This window comes from Bombina bombina, chromosome 3 (genome assembly GCF_027579735.1).
Source record: "Bombina bombina isolate aBomBom1 chromosome 3, aBomBom1.pri, whole genome shotgun sequence".
Classification (NCBI taxonomy): Eukaryota; Metazoa; Chordata; class Amphibia; order Anura; family Bombinatoridae; genus Bombina; species Bombina bombina.
The window spans coordinates 220,222,754-220,243,779 of NC_069501.1; the positions used below are offsets into that span (position 1 = coordinate 220,222,754).

The 21,026-nt window shown below is 36.7% G+C and overlaps 1 protein-coding gene across 4 annotated transcripts in view; it reads left to right on the forward strand.

Moving 5' to 3' along the window:
- Positions 1 to 16,284: 16,284 nt before the first annotated feature.
- Positions 16,285 to 21,026, forward strand: part of GIT1 (GIT ArfGAP 1) — a 556,552-nt gene continuing 551,810 nt past the window's right edge. For all 4 annotated transcript variants that reach the window (XM_053706153.1, XM_053706156.1, XM_053706157.1 and 1 more), the window contains exon 1: positions 16,285 to 16,548. In XM_053706153.1, coding sequence (XP_053562128.1) covers positions 16,497 to 16,548 — 52 coding nt within the window. In that variant the 5' untranslated portion in view covers positions 16,285 to 16,496. The remainder of the gene's footprint in view (positions 16,549 to 21,026) is intronic.

A 21,026-nucleotide genomic window follows, 5' to 3' on the forward strand; every position in this document is an offset into this window, starting at 1 on the left:
ACATTCTCTCAAGTGTGACAGTCTTGTAGCATCGCTCCTGACATGGACTTGAGCGAAGAAAAAACAGACAGTGAAACTCGTCAACACTGGTTGCTTAAGGAGCTGTTAGCAGGCAGTCTGGATGGGTTTGCAGGAAGACTCTCCCTGCATCTCCAGACTCTAACTTTCGTCAATGCACTCACTTAGAGGCTGACAAGACTACTTAAAACTCCAGTCCCATATCGAAGGGCATATACCTCTCCTGAGGAACAACTCCAAAAATCTTCTGACACTTCTCGGTCATCCTCCTGTGATGGAAGGCAAAGAATGACTGGGGGATGGGGGAAGTGGGATAGGTATTTAAGCCTTTGGCTGGGGTGTCTTTGCCTTCTCCTGGTGGCTAGGTTCAGTATTTCCCAACAGTAAGGAATTAAGCCGTGGACTCTCCTTATATTAAGAAGGAAATGTGACTTTATAGGCAATGTAAGCAGAGCAGAGGTAAACTGCATAGGGCAACTACATACTGGCTTTCTTTGAAAGCTTCTAAAGTGTTCTGTACAGCCACAGTGCAAATGATTATCATCCTTGACGGTGAAGTGTTTTGGCACATTTCCCTCATCCCTGATACAACATGCAAAGATCCCAAACAGCCTGGAAACTGAGGACTAAACTCTACTTACTGACAATTATAAATCCACCTTTGTCCCCTCCTAGACTCTGATATGAACTGTTGAGCCCAGTGGCCGTTCTAGCAGTTATGCACCCAACTTCTTTACAGTAGCACCCCCAGACATCAAAGGTGCCAGTTTCCCTAATTTGCAAGGCAGACCCTTGAAATTTATGAAAACCTCTTCTAAATAACAGATAATTATAAACAAATGGCTAACTATGACAATTATAAATACGGACAGTCCATCAGTTTCCAGAGTTATTGGGGACATAACAGTTAATATAACACAGAAATATAAATTTAAATGAAACAGCCATGGCTATATTTATGACAGTGGTGCATAATAATCAGTTTCTCAGGAGGGTAACTGCTTAACCCACTTTCCATTTTTACCAGTATACAGAAGCACTTAGGCATTTCCAGAGATTTCTACTTTGGGTAATGCCTAACGGAGCTATAAATCAAATAACAGGGAATTGTGAAATGATTATTACAGTCAATTATAGCCAGACAGTTGTATCTGCTATATTATAACAGTAGCAGCAGTATCAACTTCTTATATTCCTCCAATTACTACCAGCAGCAAATGTCTAAAATGCAGCATAGATTGTAGGTCCTGTTTCCCCCATCCTTGTGTCTTTAATACTATCTGTACTTCTTCCATTCGATCTGCAGTGTTCTGACAAGCGAGGGGGAGATTCAGTAAATTATTAACATTGCACAAAATATAAGAATCTACTGATAACAATGAAAAGGGATTGTCTCTTACTATAACCTGGTTTTCTAATCCCCTCTGACATCATTCATATTTGAATTCTTTCTCTTTGGCTCCATCTGCTGTGATTGTATTCACAGGAGACTACAGGCTTTATGGAGAAACATTACATCATCTTTTTTGTGCGCATCTCTCTCTCATATTCCATTATGTCTGTCAAACACATTACTGTTTTCTCGCTTTATTTAGAATATGTACACCCCCCTTTTTTGTATTTTACCCACAGGCTTTTAATGTGTTTCACTGTTTTTCATTGACCCCCAACACACTGTATTGGAAAAAAAGAACAAATAAAAAGAAAACAAATGCAGGTAACTATATGGTATTTTGGCATCCATAGAGGGGGTTGTGTAAAGATGCAGATTTCTATACATGATAGCAGCAAGGTGACTTATTTTATTCAAATACCAGGATGCTACAGTGCTTAGGATGAACGGAATGATTACAAAAACAAGCTAGATATTCTATAAAAATAAATGTACAAAAAAAAAAAATCACAATAAAATAGTGATAAAATAAATGTGAAACAAAGGTAAATAAAAGTTCAATAATAATGGAAGGATGTGTCCATTCCTGAAAGAACTGACATATCCTATTGTTATTGAACTTTTATCAAGCTAGATATTCTGTTTGGATTTAGTTTTAAGCAAAAAATAAAGAAAACACATGTGTATGAGTTGAATTCATTATTGAAGATAAAAAGCATTTTACAGTATATTTCTGTTATCAAAAATGCTTCCAATAAAGGTTAGATGCATATGCACACACTGCTCGTGCACAGTACATTTAAAGGGACAGTCTAGTCAAACTTAAACAAAAAAAACAAAACACTTTTTTTACTTTTCCAATTTATTTTAATTATCAATTTTGCTTTGTTCTCTTGGTATTCTGAATTGAAAGCTAAAACTAGGAGACTCATATGCAAATTCCTTAGCCCTTGAAGGCTGCCTCTTATCTGAATGCATTTTGAAGAAGAAAAATCACAACTAGAGGGCGTTAGTTCATGTGTGTCATATATATATATATATAACATTGTGCTCATGCACGTTGAGTTACCTAGGAGTCAGCACTGATTGGCTAAATTACAAGTCTGTCAAAAGAACTGAGATAAGGGGGCAGTCTGCAGAGGCTTAGATACAAGGTAATCACAGAGGTAAAAAGTATATTAATATAACTGTTGGGGAAAGGGTAATAAAGGGATTATATTTTTAAACAATACAAATTCTGGAGTAAACTGTCCCTTTAAACACTGCCCCGTATGGCTTGTATTATGTTAGTCATCACCCAAATCATCATGGCTCGCTAAGCATGCACAATATTTGAACTGGCTACATTAAACATGTGCAGCATATTCCCCTGAATCAGTAATAACTTTTCAAATTTCTTCTATTCAAAACTTTTGTGTGATTATTATGAAGCTTAAAGGGATAGTAAACCCATTTTTTTTTGCATCTTTCAAAACATCTTACCAAGTACTTTAATATTACAAACAACATGCATTAGCCAATTTTAATCATTTAACTTTATTTTCTTGACAAAATTATTATTGCTGCCAAACCCTTCAGAATCCTCATTATGCACTGCAGTGCAAATTACTGTGTTCTACCTGAGTAGAACAATCATGGCGGCCCGCATGCGCATTTCCTATTGATTCTGACCCACACATGCGCAAATTGATCCTTAATCTTTCTGTGTCAGCTGGTTGCAAAATCTGACAGAATAGCTGGATTAATTATGGGTCGCAGAATCCAACAGGAAACGGCTCTAGTTCAATGGTTAGTACCTTCCCCTAAGCCGCCCTTCTCCATGTACTGGCAGCACAGGCCAGGGAAGGAGCATTGCAGCTGAAATGTGCCTGTTAGAATATTGGCAGTTTGAAATAAGGGGTCTCTCAGTCACAAAGAGCTGGGCTGTGTGCTTTGGAACCGATCACTTTTTACACCTAGCACTTCCCCTCACTTACAGCTTGTGTCACGCATATTCAAATTAAAGGTGTCAAACTGAGGCGCAATAGGAGAATGTGAGAGTCTGAATAATTCTGAATTCCAACTTTTTTTTTGGGCGGTCGTTAGAGCCATTTATAGAAGATCTTAAAATATGAATTATAATTAAGAGGAAGCTTCGTTTTGGGATAAAAGTGCATTTAAAACTTTTAGTATTGAAGTTTCTTATAATGAATTTGTTCTTCATACAAATTACAAAAGTTTTATAACCCTTTAATAACCACAAGTGTGGCATCTGGTTACCCAATCATTTTCTTAGGCAGAGTGTTGTATGATACAATTTTGCAATAAAAGTAGCACATTTAAGTAAATAGGGGATTAAAACACACAACAAAAAAAAGTTACTGGACAAGATGGGAGAGGCTCATATACAATTGAAAGAAATGTTTTTGAAAGCATTAATTACTGTAATTATGACTTATCTGGGTAATTAACAGAGTTTGTGTAATTATGTCATAGTCAGGTACAAACACATCAGTATAAATGCTACAATTTTTTATTTTTTTTTAATATGTGGGCAGATTAATCTCATGAGTTTTTATACAACATATATAAGCCATACAATTATACTACCTCTTTATATCTTAAAATAATACATATACACACACACACACATATATAGCTACATTTTATGTGTGCCTAATTTTAACCTGCCAATGGCTCCCTCATGCCTGGGTTTGTTGAGTAGACCGCTTTATAGAGCACACTACATGTATCTGGACAGTGAGATCGAACAGGTGGTGATGAATAACCCCGAGAAATGGATTAAAAAAAAACAGAGAGGAAGAAGAATTTTGCAACCAAGAGTGGAGGACTTTATAAGGCAATAATTGTACAGAAAATTATATTTTAACAAGGTTAGAATCCTATTGTATGAATTAATTATGCACAATTAAGGGGGGGGTTAACATTGAATGCCCCTTTAATATTTGCCCTTTTAAAAAGGGACAGACTAATCAAAATTAAACGGTCATGATTCAGATAGGGCCTGCAATTTTAAACAACTTTCCAATTTACTTTTATAATTAAATTTGCTTTGTTCTCTTGGTATTCTATGTTGAAGACTAAACCTAGGTAGACTCATATGCTAATTTCTAAGCCATCTCTTATCTCTTTGTGCATTTTGAGTTTTTTTCCACAGACATTGCTAGTTCATGTGTGTCATACAGATAATAGTATACTCACTCCTGTGGAGTTATTTATGAGTCAGCGCTGATAGGCTAAAATGCTAAAAAGTTATCTCAAAAGAACTGAGATAAGGGGCATTCTGTGGAGGCTTAGATACAATGTAATCACAGAGGTCTGGTTATGTTTTGGTTTAGCAAAAAAGAAAATGAAGTACCAGATGCTAGGCGAACTACATAAGGTTTTTTTCTACCTTTTTCCTTTTGAACGGAATATATGAATAGATTGTGGATGGGTAAAGATAGGAATTCTTTATGTTAAAGTAATTATGATTATGTGAAGGTCTGTTCCTGCCCCTGTTTATATTTAATTTTTGTATACAGATTTGTAAATCTTATTTTTGTAAATGTCATGCACTTTGTATTATTATTATATATATATATATATATATATATATATATATATATATATATATATATATATATATATATATATATATATATATATATATATATCTGTGTTGGTTATACAAAACTGGGGAATGGGTAATAAAGTGATTATCTTTTTAAACAATAAAAATTCTGGAGTAGAATATGCCTTTAACTACGTGAACTCAAAATGTATTTAAAGTGTTCTGTGATATAGAAGTTAGTCATTCACTTGGGAAGCAACAGAGAATTGTGTAGATGGGATATTCTTCCCTTGGGGCAGAAAAGACTATTAGTATTGTGCGTATGAATAGGATTAATGTTATTTTTATCCTTTTATTTTAACACTGTTTTGCAGTGTTTGCATGTGTTTATTATTCCTTGTTTTATTCCTCAATGCACTGACTTTTTTTATAAGAAATATTCAATTATTAAAAGGTTATAAAATGTTGTGTAAAATACTATAAAGTTAGTCTGATCTAATTGCACTTACTTTTTTTCTTTCTAGTTTGAAATCAACTTTTTATTTCCAGAGGATGATATTAGCAATGACTACCCATAAAAATAACTGGTTTACAGAAAATCTTTGACCAATTGCGTTGTTGCAAAATCACACACACACACATTTATTTTTTTAAAGAGATACTAATAAGCGATTCTTAACCAGCACAGGGGTATTTATTGTCAATCACAAAAATCTCAAGCAATAAAGAGTAGGATACCCTGATGTTAGCAAAAGAAAAAAAAAATATATAATATAATAAAAAATATATATTTAAAAATAATAATTGTTTTTGTATGTGAAGAACAATGGAATGTATGCGCAACATCGGGTTGCACGCTTTAGGTCTAACGTGGTGTCGATTAGTGCACATGAAGAATTAGTTATCTTAAGGAATGTTATAGAAATATTAAATATGATATATTATAAAAATATGAATAATTATTATAGATACTGTAAAATACATATATTTTATGAATTTATAATTTTAAGTACAGCTATAATAATTTACATTTATTAATATTTTTCAATATTTTATATTGAATAAATACATACCGCACCTTAAGATAACTCATGTGAGGTTAGCGCACGTGAAGAATTAATGTACTCTAGTCCCATATATCCAAACAGGAGTAAATTAAATCTTTGTGTGCGCTAACCCAACATGAGTTATCTTAAAGGTGTGTTATGTATTTATTAAATATAAAATATTGACAAATATTAATTAATAATAAAAAAATAATATATATATATATATATATATATATATATATACTAGTCCTAAATCCCGTTCACACGGGCCATTTTTTGCAGTACAGCGGCCCCACCTCTTGCGCTCTCTCCCTCCCCCTCTCTTTTGCTCTCTCTCTCCCCTCTCTTTTGAGCTCTCTCCCCCTCTCTTTTGCGCTCTCTCTCTCCCTCTCTCTTTTGCGCTCTCTCTCTCCCTCTCTCTTTTGCGCTCTCTCTCCTCCTCTCTTTTGCGCTCTCTCTTCCCCCTCTCTTTTGAGCTCTCTCCCCATCTCTTTTGAGCTTTCTCTCCCCCCTTCTTTTGCGCTCTCTCCCCCACTCTTTTGCGCTCTCTCTCCCCTCTCTTTTGCACTCTCTCTCTCCCCCCTCTCTTTTGCGCTCTCTCTCCCCCTCTCTTTTGCGCTCTCTCTCTCCCCCTCTCTTTTTTGCTGTCTCTCTCTCCCCCTCTCTTTTGCTGTCTCTCTTCCCCCCTCTCTTTTGCGCTCTCTCTCCCCCCTCTCTTTTGCGCGCTCTCCCCCTCTCTCTTTTGCTGTCTCTCTTCCCCTCTCTTTTGCTGTCTCTCTCCCCACTCTCTTTTGCTGTCTCTCTCCCCACTCTCTTTTGCTGTCTCTCTCCCCCTCTCTTTTGCTGTCTCTTTCCCCCCTCTCTTTTGCTGTCTCTTTCCCCCCTCTCTTTTGCTGTCTCTTTCCCCTTCTCTCTTTTGCTGTCTCTCTCCCCCTCTATTTTACTGTCTCTCTCCCCCCTGTCTTTTACTGTCTCTCTCCCCCTCTCTTTCTCCCCCCTGTCTTTTGCTGTCTCTCTCCCCCTCTCTTTCTCCCCCTCTCTTTCTCCCCCCTGTCTTTTGCTGTCTCTCTCCCCCCCCTCTCACCCCCCCCCCTCTCACCCCCCCTGTCTTTTGCTGTCTCTCTCCCCCTCTCTTTCTCCCCCCTCTCTATCTCTCTCCCCTCTCTCTATCTCTCTCTCCCATCTTCCATCGTGCGACCGCGCCCGACCACGCCCCCTTCACATCAGGCCACGCCCCTTCATGGCCATTCACGCCGGCCACACCCCTTCATGCCTGGCCACGCCCCCGCTCATGCCCGGCCACTCCCACTTCTGCCGCGGCGCAGATCACCAGCAGGGACTCAAAGGCCAGGTGTGTTTGTCCTTGTGCTGTCTGTACTGCGCATGACAGCTTCAGACAAACACACTTGGCCTTTTATATAATAGGAGATATATATATATATATATATATATATATATATATACATACATATACATATATATATATATATATATATATATATATATATATACATACACACACACACAGCACTGTTTATATATCTTTTTACAATTTCCAAACTTCTCTCAAAAAACAGCTGCAGTTCAGCATTATTGAGTGATCAAAAGCAAAAATCTTGAATATACATATATTTATCTCTTACAGTTGACAGTTCAGTTTGTGGTGCTCTCCTTTTTAATCCAAATATTAATGTAAACAATTATTATAGATGTAATAAAAAATATAAATACATACAATATTTAAGTAAATGTTACAGTTTCTGATTATTTTTTACAATATTTAATATTTCAATAACACACCTTAAAGGGTTACTTTCTGTTATGATTTTTAAGCTAAACAACTAACATATTAAAGTTAATAAACATTAATTAAAACCTACTGACCTATATTTTCTCCAAAACGAAGTTTCATAACGTTCTAAAAGTTATATCTTTTATTCGCCGATGATGTCACGTTCAAAATACTTAAACCAATAACTTTGTGTTTAAAGCGCCATTTTGGAACCTAGGTATTGTAAACGGATTGGTACAGAGCAAAGGATACCCACGGTGTGGGTGTGGAAAACAATGAAATTTGCAGACAAGATTTCTGATATACGGTAGAGATATGTTAATGAAATGCTATTGAGAAAAAGCATATTTGGGGTAGTTAGTTAGTAACAGGCATAGAAAATATTTACTTACAGTGGCCCTTTAAGATAACCAATTCTTAATGAGTGCTAATCTTACACCTCGAAGTGTATTACGCATATTTTACAAGCCAATGTTCTTCATGTGTATATATATATATATATATATATATATATATATATATATATATATATACATACACACACACATATATATATATTGCAAATAAAAATAAAATTTTCCTGTATTTCGAGAACATTGAAATGTTAATAATTCCTGTCGGGTTAGGACGTGAGCGACAAGGGTTAGGCTTTTTCTTGTGCGCTCTCTATTGAAGTCTATGGGCAGAAAAAGTAAGTTTGGTTGCTTAGTGCACGTCAATTTTCCCTTGCACGCAAGTTTAAACTTCTCGACTTGTAATACACGTGCTAACTCTTGTGCATATAGATTAATTTTAGCTATGTTTATGCTCAAGCAGGAGCTCTTAATAGCACACCATTTGTAATCTAGCCCTAAGTCATCTAAAACTAATAATAATAGTCTTAAAGCAAAGGTTCAACCTACACAGCCTCTAAAGGTGCAAGGGATCATAACATTTTTAGATCCCTCTCTAGCAACTTACTAAATACTGAGGAGTGCATCATATTACTAAATTACCGTTGCTCCGTGGTCAAATTCTATATCCAGTTCCTTAAAGGGACACTGAACCCAAATATTTTCTTTCATGATTCAGATAGGGCGTGTAATTTTAAGCAACTTTCTAAGTTACTTCTATTATCATTTTTTCTTCGTTCTCTTGCTATCTTTGTTTGAAAAGAAGGCATCTCGGCTAAGGAGCCAGCAAACTTTTGGTTCAGAACTATTGACAGCACATGTTTAAAGGTGCTGTCCAATCAGCAAGGACAACCCAGGTTGTTCACCAAAAATGGTCCGGCATCTAAACTTACATTCTTGCTTTTCAAATAAACATACCAAGAGAATGAAGAAAATTTGAAAATAGGAGTAAATTAATAAGATGCTTAAAATTGCATGCTCTATCTAAATCACAAAATAATTTTTTTGGGTTCAGTGTCCCTGAAATTTCAGATCCCCCAGTCCTTCTGATAGGACTGGAATACATACACTTTTTTTTAATTTTTTTTTTTTATTATTATTATTAAACTATTCATAGCATGTGTTGTTTCCAATAAAATTTAAACTGTGACATTGAAGAAGTTGCAAAAATGTAGGAGGAACAGATATAGGTAAGACTTGTAGGATATAAAGAACATGGGATAAAACATGGTATTAAGTAAAGACTAGGGATGGACGAATGTTTTGCAACATTCGAAAAATTAAACGAATTTTAACATTCGTTTGTTCGAATTTGGAATGTTTACATAACATTCTAACATTCGATTTTCGAATTTTACGATTACATTCGAAAATATTCGTTTAGAAAAATATATATATAATTTTATTTTTTTGTGTGCACAAAAATAAGTTAGGTAAAGCTGTTTTTGCTTTGAAACTAACAGAAACAGCTTGCTTGTATAATACTCGTCTTGGGAACAGAAGCTCAACAAACCATAGTGCATAATGATGGGATATGGTCAGGAAGGGATTGATCATTAAAGGGACTGTATACAACCATTTTGATATAACTGCATGTAATAGACAGTACTATAAATATCAATATAATGATATAAAAATCCAGTATAAATTGTTAAAAACTTACTTTGAAGCTCCCAGTTTAGCACTGTTGATGAAGTTATGCTGGGACACCCACTGAAAGGAGCTGGGAAAGCAAGAAGAGCAGACCCCTGCCCCAGAAAATGGAAAGACCCATTACACAACCAGGAGTCTGTAAACATCGGTATACATCTAAAACTTTGGGGCTTGGTTAGGCATTTGAAAATCAGCACAATGTTAAGCAAAAGTATACATTTTTACAAAAATACTCGAGATAGGCTATATACATGGATCATCTACAAAACATTTATGCAAAGAAAAATCTAGTGTACAATGTCCGTTTAAGGGTGGGTTTCTTTACACTGGGATGGATCTACATGCATTGCAGTCTTTTAGTTATAATCTAGCTGGGATCAATCACAATCCTTTAGTAAAAATGTAAAATGATGTATATACAAAAATCCCCATAGACTGTTGAAAATCATTAGATACATTTTTCTAAAGGATTGCAATCTACCCCTAATCTGTCCTTTGTGATGTCTGAGTGTATCACACAAGCACAGAACACAGATGAGCCACCGACAGAAGGCATATATGTGCAGCCACCAAACACCAGCTAGCTTCCAGTAGTGCACTGTTGCTCCTGAGCTTAGCTAGGCATACCCTTCAACAAAAGATACTAACAGAATAAAGCAAATTGATAAGAGATAGTTGTTTAAAATGACATGTCCTATTCGAATCATGAAAGTTTAATCTTGACTTTACTGTCTCTGTAAAGTAGAGGGCATGGAATTCATACAAGTGTGTGGTATCACATCTCATCGATTGTTAATAAATGAAAAAAAAAAAAAAAAGAAGTGTCCAATCTCTCGTATTAACTTACTTTGTTTATTAACCACTTAACGACCAGCGTCGTACCCTGCACAACGCTGGTCGTTATGCCCTTAAGGACCAGGGATGTAACCTTAATAATTTATTTAACATCGATCTGGCAGGGGGTAGGATATTGAGAGAGGGCAGCTACACTACGGAAAAATGGGGTACAAAAATAAAAATGAGCAATTTTTTAAGAAACTGGGTACTGGCAGTACCCAAGATGGCCACAAAAAGGGGGATGTTAAGAGAGCTGTTTGGGGGGGGGATCTAGGGGTTGAGGGGTTAGGGGGGGAACCTACACTGCAGAAATATATATATATATATATATATATATATATATATATAAAAAGCTTTTATTTTAGTACTGGCAGACAGTTGTGGGATGGGGGAGGGAAGAGCTGTTTGAGAGGGGTCAGGGAGGGAACAGGGGTTGGGATGTGTCAGGTGGGAGGCTGATCTCTACACTAAAGTTAAAATTAACCCTACAAGCTACCTAATTAACCCCTTAACTGCTGGGCATAATACAAGCTTGGTGCGTAGGGGCATTTAGCGGCCTTCTAATTAGCAGAAAGCAATGCCAAAGCCATATACGTCTGCTATTTCTGAACAAAGGGGATCCCAGAGAAGCATTTACAATTTGTGCCATGATTGCACTGTTTGTAAATAATTTCAGTGAGAAACCTAAAATTGTGAAAAAGTGAACGATTTGTTTTATTTGATCACATTTTGCGGTAAAATGGTGTCATGAAATATACCAAAATGGGCCTAGATCAATACTCTGGGTTCTCTCCTACACTAAAGCTAAAATTAACCCTACAAGCTCCCTAATTAACCCCTTCACTGCTGGGCATAATACACGTGTGGTGCACAGCTGCATTTAGCGGCCTTCTAATTACCAAAAAGCATCGCCAAATCCATATATGTCTGCCATTTCTGAACAAAGGGGATCCCAGATAAGCATTTACAACCATTTGTGCCATAATTGCAGAAGCTGTAAATAATTTCAGTGAGAAACCTAAAGATTGTGAAAAAGTGAACAATTTTTTTTTTTTTATTTGATCGCATTTGGCGGTGAAATGGTGGCATGAAATATACCAAAATGAGCCTAGATCAATACTTTGGGTTGTCTACTAAAAAAAACCCATATATACATGTCAAGGGATAGTCAGGGATTCCTGACAGATATCAGTGTTCCAATGTAACTATCGCTAATTTTGGAGAAAAAAAAATGGTTTGGAAATAGCAAAGTGCTACTTGTATGTATTACCCTATAACTTGCAAAAAAAGCAAACATGTAAACATTGGGTATTTCTAAACTCAGGACAAAATTTAGAAACTATTTAGCATGGGTGTTTTTTGGTGGCTGTAGATGTGTAACAGATTTTGGGGGTCAAAGTTAGAAAAAGTGTGGTTTTTTTTCATTTTTTCCCATCATATTTTAGATGATTTTTTATAGTAAAAAAAATGATATGATCAAAATAATGGTATCTTTAAAAAGTCCATTTAATGGAGAGAAAAACGGAATGTGTGGGTACAGTAAATGAGTAAGAGGAAAATTACAGCTAAACACAAACACCGCAGAAATGTAAAAACAGCCCTGGTCCTTAAAGGGACACTAAACCCAATTTTTTTCTTTCATGATTCAGATAGAGCACACAATTTTAAGCAACTTTCTAATTTACTCCTATAATCAATTTTTCTTCGGTCTCTTTGTATCTTTATTTAAAAAAGCAGGAATGGGATGCATAGGAACCGGCCCATTTTTGGTTGAGAACCTGGGTTATACTTGCTTATTGGTGGGTAAATATAAGCCTCCAATAAGCAAGCGCTATCCATGGTGCTGAACCTAAAAAGGGTTACGCCCGCTTCACAGTGCGCAGTGTAGGTGATATACCTGCCCTGACCATGCTTTGCAGACCAGGTATCAGTGGTCAGATGGACCCTTGCCCCAACACTGTGTGCCAGACATGCCATTATAGCAGACTTATATGGCTTTTGCGGTGCTTTTTGGTAATTAGAAGGCTGCTAAATGCCACTGCGCACCACACGTGTTTTATGCCCAGCAGTGAAGGGGTTAATTAGGGAGCATGTAGGCAGCTTCTAGAGTTAATTTTAGCTTAAGTGTAGTGTAGTAGACAAGCCAAAGTATTGATCTAGGCCCATTTTGGTATATTTCATGCCACCATTTCACCGCCAAATGCGATCAAATAAAAAAAAATGTGTTCACTTTTTCACAAACTTTAGGTTTCTCACAGAAATTATTTACAAACAACTTATGCAATTATGGCATAAATGGTTGTAAATGCTTCTCTGGGATCCCCTTCGTTCAGAAATAGCAGACTTATATGGCTTTGGCGTTGCTTTTTGGTAATTAGAAGGCTGCTAAATGCCACTGCGCACCACACGTGTTTTATGCCCAGCAGTGAAGGGGTTAATTAGGGAGCATGTAGGCAGCTTGTAGAGTTAATTCTAGCTTAAGTGTAGTGTAGTAGACAACCCAAAGTATTGATCTAGGCCCATTTTGGTATATTTCATGCCACCATTTCACCGCCAAATGCGATCAAATTTAAAAAAAAACAAATGTTTTCGCAATTTTAGGTTTCTCACTAAAATTATTTACAAACAGCTTGTGCAATTGTGGCACAAATGGTTGTAAATGCTTCTCTGGGATCCCCTTTGTTCAGAAATAGCAGACATATATGACTTTGGCGTTGCTTTCTGGTAATTAGAAGGCCGCTAAATGCTGCTGCGCATCACACGCGTATTATGACTAGCAGTGAAGGGGTTAATTAGGTAGTTTGTAGGGAGCTTGCAGGGTTAATTTTAGCTTTAGTGTAGAGATCAGCCTCCCACCTGACACATCAGACCCCCTGATCCCTCCCAAACAGCTCCCTTCCCTCCCCCTCCCACAATTGTCCCCGCCATCTTAAGTACTGGCAGAAAGTCTGCCAGTACTAAAATAAAAGGTTTTTAATTTTTTTTATTTTTTTAAGCATATTTACATATGCTGCGGTGTAGCATCCCCCTTAGCCCCCAACCTCCCTGATCCCCCCCAAAACAGCTCTCTAACCCTCCCCATCTGCCTTATTGGCGGCCATCTTGGGTACTGGCAGCTGTCTGCTATTTCACAGTCAAAAAAGTGTTGTTTTTTTTTAAATGTACACTACTGTTACACCAGATATGAGTGGTGGCACTGGGCAAGTGGGCACAGTATACGCCGTGAGCCTGACACACACGCTGGCAGGCAGACAACTGCAATTAGATTACACAGGAAAAAAAAAAAAAAGCAGACTGATGTTCTAGCCCTAAAAAGGGCTTTTTGAGGTGCTGTCCTTACAGCAGAGATCAGATGAGTCCTTCAGGACTGTAGTGGACACTGAATACACTAGCCTAGCTATCGATTTCCCTATTAAATCAGCAGCAGCTACACTGTCCCTCCTCTCACTAAGAATGCAGCTTCCAAATGAATCTAAAATGGATGCTGTCCAGGAGGTGGGAGGGTCTGGGAGGGAGGGTCTGCTGCTGATTGGCTGGAATGTGTATTCTGACTGTGAGGTACAGGGTCAAAGTTTATTCAATGATGACGAATAGGGGGCGAATCGAACATCGCATATGTTCGCCCGCCCAGGCGAATGCGAACATGCTATGTTCGCCGGCGAACTATTTGCGACATCACTACTGCAGAGCCATACCACAGTGGGGGCCAATTATCTATCTATAATAGTTTATGGTATCTTTATTTGAAAACGTCAGAAATGTAAGCTTAGGAGCTGTCCCATTTTTGGTTTAGCACCAGGGTAGCGCTTGCTGATTGGTGTCTAAATGTAGCCACCAATTAGATATCACAACCCAGGAGCTGAACCAAATATGGGCTGGCTCCTAAGCTTAGGCTTGCTTTTTCAAATAAAAAGATACCAAGAGAACGAAGAAAATGTGATAATAGGAGTAAAATAGAAAGTTACTTAAAATTGAATGCTCTATCTGAACCATGAAAGTTTAATTTCGACTAGACTATCCCTTTAAGTGGTGTTATCTTCTACATAGGACATGTATACAGACTTTCAAGCTACAAAGTCACACCGGTGCTGGCACTCTATTTCCAGGCGCACTTTGAAACAGCAGAATCTGGTGTGCGTTACCTAATGACTCTTAGATACACCCCCAACGTTGTACTAATTTCCATTATTACAGATAGACGCCGGAGTAAGGGGCAAAGCGGTAGATTGATCTTAAACGGATGGCTTCAAGGTGAGCCTTTTTCTATGGATGTCATTTTGCACACATCCCTTATAAATATCTGATGCAGTACTATTTAATGTTGCAACATTGTTCCACCTCATTTTGATTTACATTTAGAGCAACAAGATTATAGTAACAAAACCGTCACAGCAATAAAGTAACTGGAGTACTGTTAGTTGATGTATTACTTGGATCAGCCCAAAATTATGTGTATATAGAGATCTACACTGCAGGCAAAGGGACAGACAGTATACACCAATATTCATATAACTGCATGTAATAGGCACTTCTATAAAGAAGAATATGCATATAAAAAGACAGGTTACACAAACAATAGTAGCACACATCTGTAGACCTGGGTTTAACATTGGATACTTTGGCGCTTGGTTAGGAGTCTGAAAATCAGCACAATGTTATTACTTTATTTTAATTAAGAAATGCTTCTGTTTCAACATACAAATATAAAAAGATAATACAGTTGCAAGAAAAAGTTTGTAAACTCTGGATTTCTGCAGTAATTACTGATAAAAATGCAGTCTGATCATCTAAATCACAAGTTTACTGCATGAAATAGAATTATTGCTGTAAACACACTCAAGTGTTTGTGTATATATATATATATAGTTTATACATACACACACATATACTGTACATACATACACACTGGCACTAGATCTTTGTATTTGGCTGACTGCCTGAAAGCAGTGCTATACACACACACAAATATACAGTGTTCTCCTCAGGACCTATTTAATGGGTACACCACCCAGCAGACCTTACTAGCCACCTGAATAATATTTGAGCCAATATTACGCTAAAATTAGGTAATATTAAAAAAGTTTAAATGATGAAAGCACAAATGTATATTAAATTATGGATGTCTTTGTATAGCAAAAAATGTTATAATAGAAAATATTACATTGCCCCCACCCAGCTACTTCATAATACCACCCAGGTGACTAAATAGATTGCAAACGCTATAAGGGAGGAAAACAATACTTTAAAAAAAAGTAAAGCTTCTCGTGCAGAGTAAAATAAGATTCGGAAATAACATTTTTCAATTAAAAATTATATATTTTATACGCCTCCTTATAGTGCGTCAGACTGTAAATATCGGCTACGACATTGCTGGTAAAATATATGCATTTCTCTGTGAAAACAAACATAGGGAAGCCCTTTCGTTACGAACACAAACGTTTCCCTTCCTAGTCCTATTTGTTCCTTCTGATTTCTTTCTCCCTCCTTCCCTCAATCTCTCTCTCCCATTTCCTTTTCCCATCCCCTGGGGGGGTGAAGCCTGGAATATTGCCCCTCCCTATGAATGGGCAGGGCTTTTATCGGTTTCCTGCAGCCGATACATTGAGCTCTGGTTTAGGCAGCTGAGAGTGGAGAAGATTAAAAATCACACAATTATAGCAGCAACAATAATAATAATAAAGGGAGGGGGAAGACAGGAAGCTTAGCGGACGGTCTTACAAGCAAGGAGGATCAGCATTTATTCTTTGCTTTGGTGCAGGTACAAGAGAGCACCCTGGCTCAGAAGGTGATTCCTTCCTCTCCTTTGAGGATGTCTCGGAAGGTGCAGAGGGGCGAGGTGTGTGCAGACTGCAGTGCCCCAGGTAAGACAGCCTGCCAGTCACACAGCAGTCAGGTTGGCCTCATTACCCAGGCCTGGGAGCCTCACACACATATAGTTATGTGGCTGTCATAGGCCTGCTGGGGTGGCAGTGGGGTAGCTGCAGTGGGTATATGCCATGTAATTCATGCTCCACCTTAAATCAGGGTAGTGTCTGCGTAGTTTAATACAGTGTATCTTATAAAGCAATGCATTTCAGCCTGGCTTTGTAGGGAGGCTTTCTATTAGTGTCAAACCTGAACTAAAGGTGTCAGATTTAATTATATCAATGTAATAAACGTATCTGTCTTTATCGTGAATGTGCCAATAAATCAAAGATACAACAGGAATTTTAAAAGAATTCTAATTGCACATGTATTGGTATACTCAGAGTATTTTGTGATTTCTCTCAGATTCTCACATTTGTATTCCTCATTCCCATACTTTGCTCTTGTCTTGTTAAACATGTATTGAGACTATGCACATTTTAGTGTTATTTTTTTAACCCTTGGCTGCCAAAGTGGTCTATGCTACCTCTAAATTGTGCTATTATTGTTATTTTCATATCTACTATATGCGGCTTGATGCACATGGTGTCATACACTAGTATTGCCACTGGGATGAAGGGATTTAACCCTATATCCTTTTCATAATCTGTATCTTCATATTGTGTGAGATATATATATACATATATCTACAGTGTATATTTTATGCCAGTTAAAAATCTATGATAGCATTTTCAGGTACAAAAATACCCATATAATTTAATAGAAAATGTTATAAAAAATTGTTGATACACTTTTTAACTGAGGCAGAATTATCCTGGAATTGATAGGGGAGGGGAAGGCAAAAAGTCATATCTGTCTGTAGTGATTATGATGACAACCAAAATACTGATGATTAATAAATTATAGTAAAATTAGAAGCCAAATAAACTTATTTTAGAAGCAAGGGAATGCTTTTATGAAAAAAAAAAAGTAGGATCCAGCAATAAAATGATTTCTGTATCTATATTCACAAACATCTTATGAGTAACCTCATATACTATCCCCCCCTTTATATTCTATAATCCATATTCACAATTTGTCTTACTGCTAAAATGGTCATACTTAAAATCTTAAAAGCTATAGAATGTTTTTCTGTACAGCAGTTGTTCATTGTTTTGGTGGAACTATGATGTCCTGCAGATGGTTACCCCTGCAGAAGAATTACAGCTTGTTTGGGTGAGCAGTGAAGGTCAGGTGCTGCTGTAATGGTTGTAATGGTTGTAGTTACCGTATTTGAATTCTCTTCTAGATGAAAGAGATGAACCTATGTCTTGTAAATAATGGTGTCTGTACTCCTTTGCAAGAAAGAAATTGAGGAGGATATTTGACAGGTAAAACAAGGAGGTGTCTGTGCCAAACCATTCCTCCCTAATGACTCATTTCATAGTTCTGCAAACCATATCACCACATGGGCACAAGTTTAGAACAACATTTCTCTCTCTCTCTTTTTATTTAATAAAGCAAATGACACCCTTTGGGTTAGGGTACTTTATAATGTTTTGATATACTGGTTAAAAATGAGAATTCCCCCCCCCCCCCCTACTATTTTAAACTCAAGGAACAAATGCAAGGTTTTACAATAAATAGTGAAATGGTCAGACTAGATAAGCCAAGCAGCTGCTACCTGCAGTCGTTCCCACCCCTGCAGTAGCATGCCAAGTGCAGCATTATTGAGCCCTGCAGGCTTTTACCAGTACAGCCCCATGTGACATCACAGTGCATTTTTAGGTCACTGAGGGCAAAGGCTGATGTGTCACATGGTCCGTCATGAGGTTTTACATTGGTGCTCACACTCTTAAAATAACCCTTTTCTTGCACTTTGCTTCAAGAATGGGAATACAGAAGTGTAAAGTTTAGAACTAGATTGTCCTTGTTAACCTACTGGGTGCCAGAGAGGCATTTTAACACATTACAACTCTCTCAAGGGGTTAAAAGCCAGAGGAGCCTGCAGTATGTTACAAATTATGTATTTAATCTTTTTTATGACTGCCAAATAGTTTAACTTTGTTTAATTCTTGCTTTTAAAGATGACTTTATTTTTATGTGGTTTTAGCACAAACTGCGATTGCCAGCATTGGATATTAAAGACAAAAAAACCAGAGCCTTTTAAAACCTAATCCTATATTGTGGTCCAGAGATTCTTATTCCATCAGTGAGGGTGATATAATCGTACCTATTACATCTTGTGAGAACAGAGTGCAAAGGGGCAGCATGTACATTTTTTTTTTTTTTTTTACAGCTATGTGATGAAAGTTTAATATCTGTAATTGCTTTAATTAGAACTTTCTATCTGTCTCGTATCTAAGTGCCTTTCTCACCTGCAAATGGTATAAACTGTATTCATAATCCCTCCTCTATGTGTGTGTGTGTGTGTATATGTGTGTATATATATATATATATATATATATATATATATATATATATATATATATATATATTCACATGAAAGAGAACATACTAGCCCTGTAGTGCCACTAAGAATTAGTATATAATATATACCATAGCAGTCCTAAATTGATGACAATATAGGGTTAATACATAAATATTCTATCATGTATACTCCTTGAGTTAAACTCACATGAATATATTAACCTTTTGATAAAGGCTTCTGTGCAGCTGTTATTGATCTAGTGTACCCCTACACTATTAAAAAAGACAAGATCAAACCAAAATACAAAAGCGCACAAGAATCCAAATCTAATATAATAAATGAAATCAGAATGCAATAAAGTCCTGATAATAAGTTCCACAAGACAATAAATATTCTGTGACAAAGGGTGTTACATCGGTGATATGTGAAGTTCGAGACAGGCTGATGATTTTGTACTTCCAGGACCCTACCTCAATCCTATGAGGTAAGGGTAGGGTTTCGGGCAACAAGAGGGTTATCTTCAAACCATCTATTGGAATCCGATGAATCACACACACATATATACATATTCATACACACAAAATATATATATATATATATATATATATATATATATATATATATATATATATATATATATATATATATATATATATATATATATATATATTATGGGGTGTGTTTCAGCAAAAGCCTGTATCTCCCATTTAAAGGGCTAGTAACTATGGCCTGTATTTTAAGTTGGAACAGACCAGAGGAGCAGGAGGAAATGTTGATAAAAAAATTTGTAAAACAAAAGAAAAATAGCAATTCCTGTCCAGCACAACTAATCCCTATAAAGTGAATTGGACTAATTTACCTAGGTCTAAAACCCACAACAAGGCAAAATACAACTGTATAATATTACTACTATAAAATTCCACAAACAGAAGGGGAGCAATAATAAAGTGTTTATTGGAGCAGACCAAAGGCATAATATAACATAGTGTTGTATAAACAATTCTACTCCTATCATAGTGCACTATGACAAATCAATAATATAATGAAAATTATATATGAGAGCTCTCAAAAAAGACCTTTTTAAAAAAACTAAAATAGTCCCCAATTTGTTCAAGTCACAATAAATGGGTAACATTCGGCACTAGAACGGAGGAGTCGTTTTCCATTTCGGTATATAGCAAAACCACCATTTGAATGTAGATGGCTAGAGTGTGTCTGGATAATGAAACAGCAGCCGCCCTTTACTTTTTACAAATGCACTCAATACTGAGTTCAGGCATTCACTTAGTACAAAATACAATTCTCATTGTACTCCCAAAATCAAAGTAAAGTTCATGACACGTAACACTCTGAAACCGCTTTGTACTACATATAGTCCGCCGTAGCAGTTATACTTGTGGTCTGATGGGAGTCCCACTGATGCGGATCCACACCTCCCAGGTGTACCTATTGTCTCCAAAATAGGCAGTATTCAACAACCTAGTGTGCTCTTCTCCCTCCCGTGATGTCTCTTATAATTGTGGTTGGTAAGTTATGAGTACGTTGCCAGGCACCTCCACCAGGACTTAATGGCCAATATTTTTCAACCTTGGTTTCTCCTGCAAACACTTTTGCCAGCTACGCGAGTTTCACCCCTAAGGCTGTGGGGCTTCTTCCGGCTCCATATATAATCACATGACTGTGTTTGTTTGATACTTCTTTTAAAGAAAATTCACGGAGGAAAACTCCTCCCATTTTGAAGCCTTTAAAGTACATGGGGTAAAAGGGTAACAAGGTTGTAACATAAAATAAATGTTACTATTTGAAGAAAACTCCATATAGAATGGAAACAGTTATAGGTAACAATTGTAACCGCAATATTTATGGTAACAATAATTAATTTGTTAGCTCCCCTACTATATGCTGTGGATATTTAAATTAATCCTAAAGGGTTTTTATGTATAAATTCATTTGAAGTGATGATCAAAACAATCTTTTAAGCACTAGGATTGTTTTCCCTTTTTGTTTAAGTGTTATAATATAGATAGAGCTGAATAAAAAAAAAACCATACATTTTATTCATGA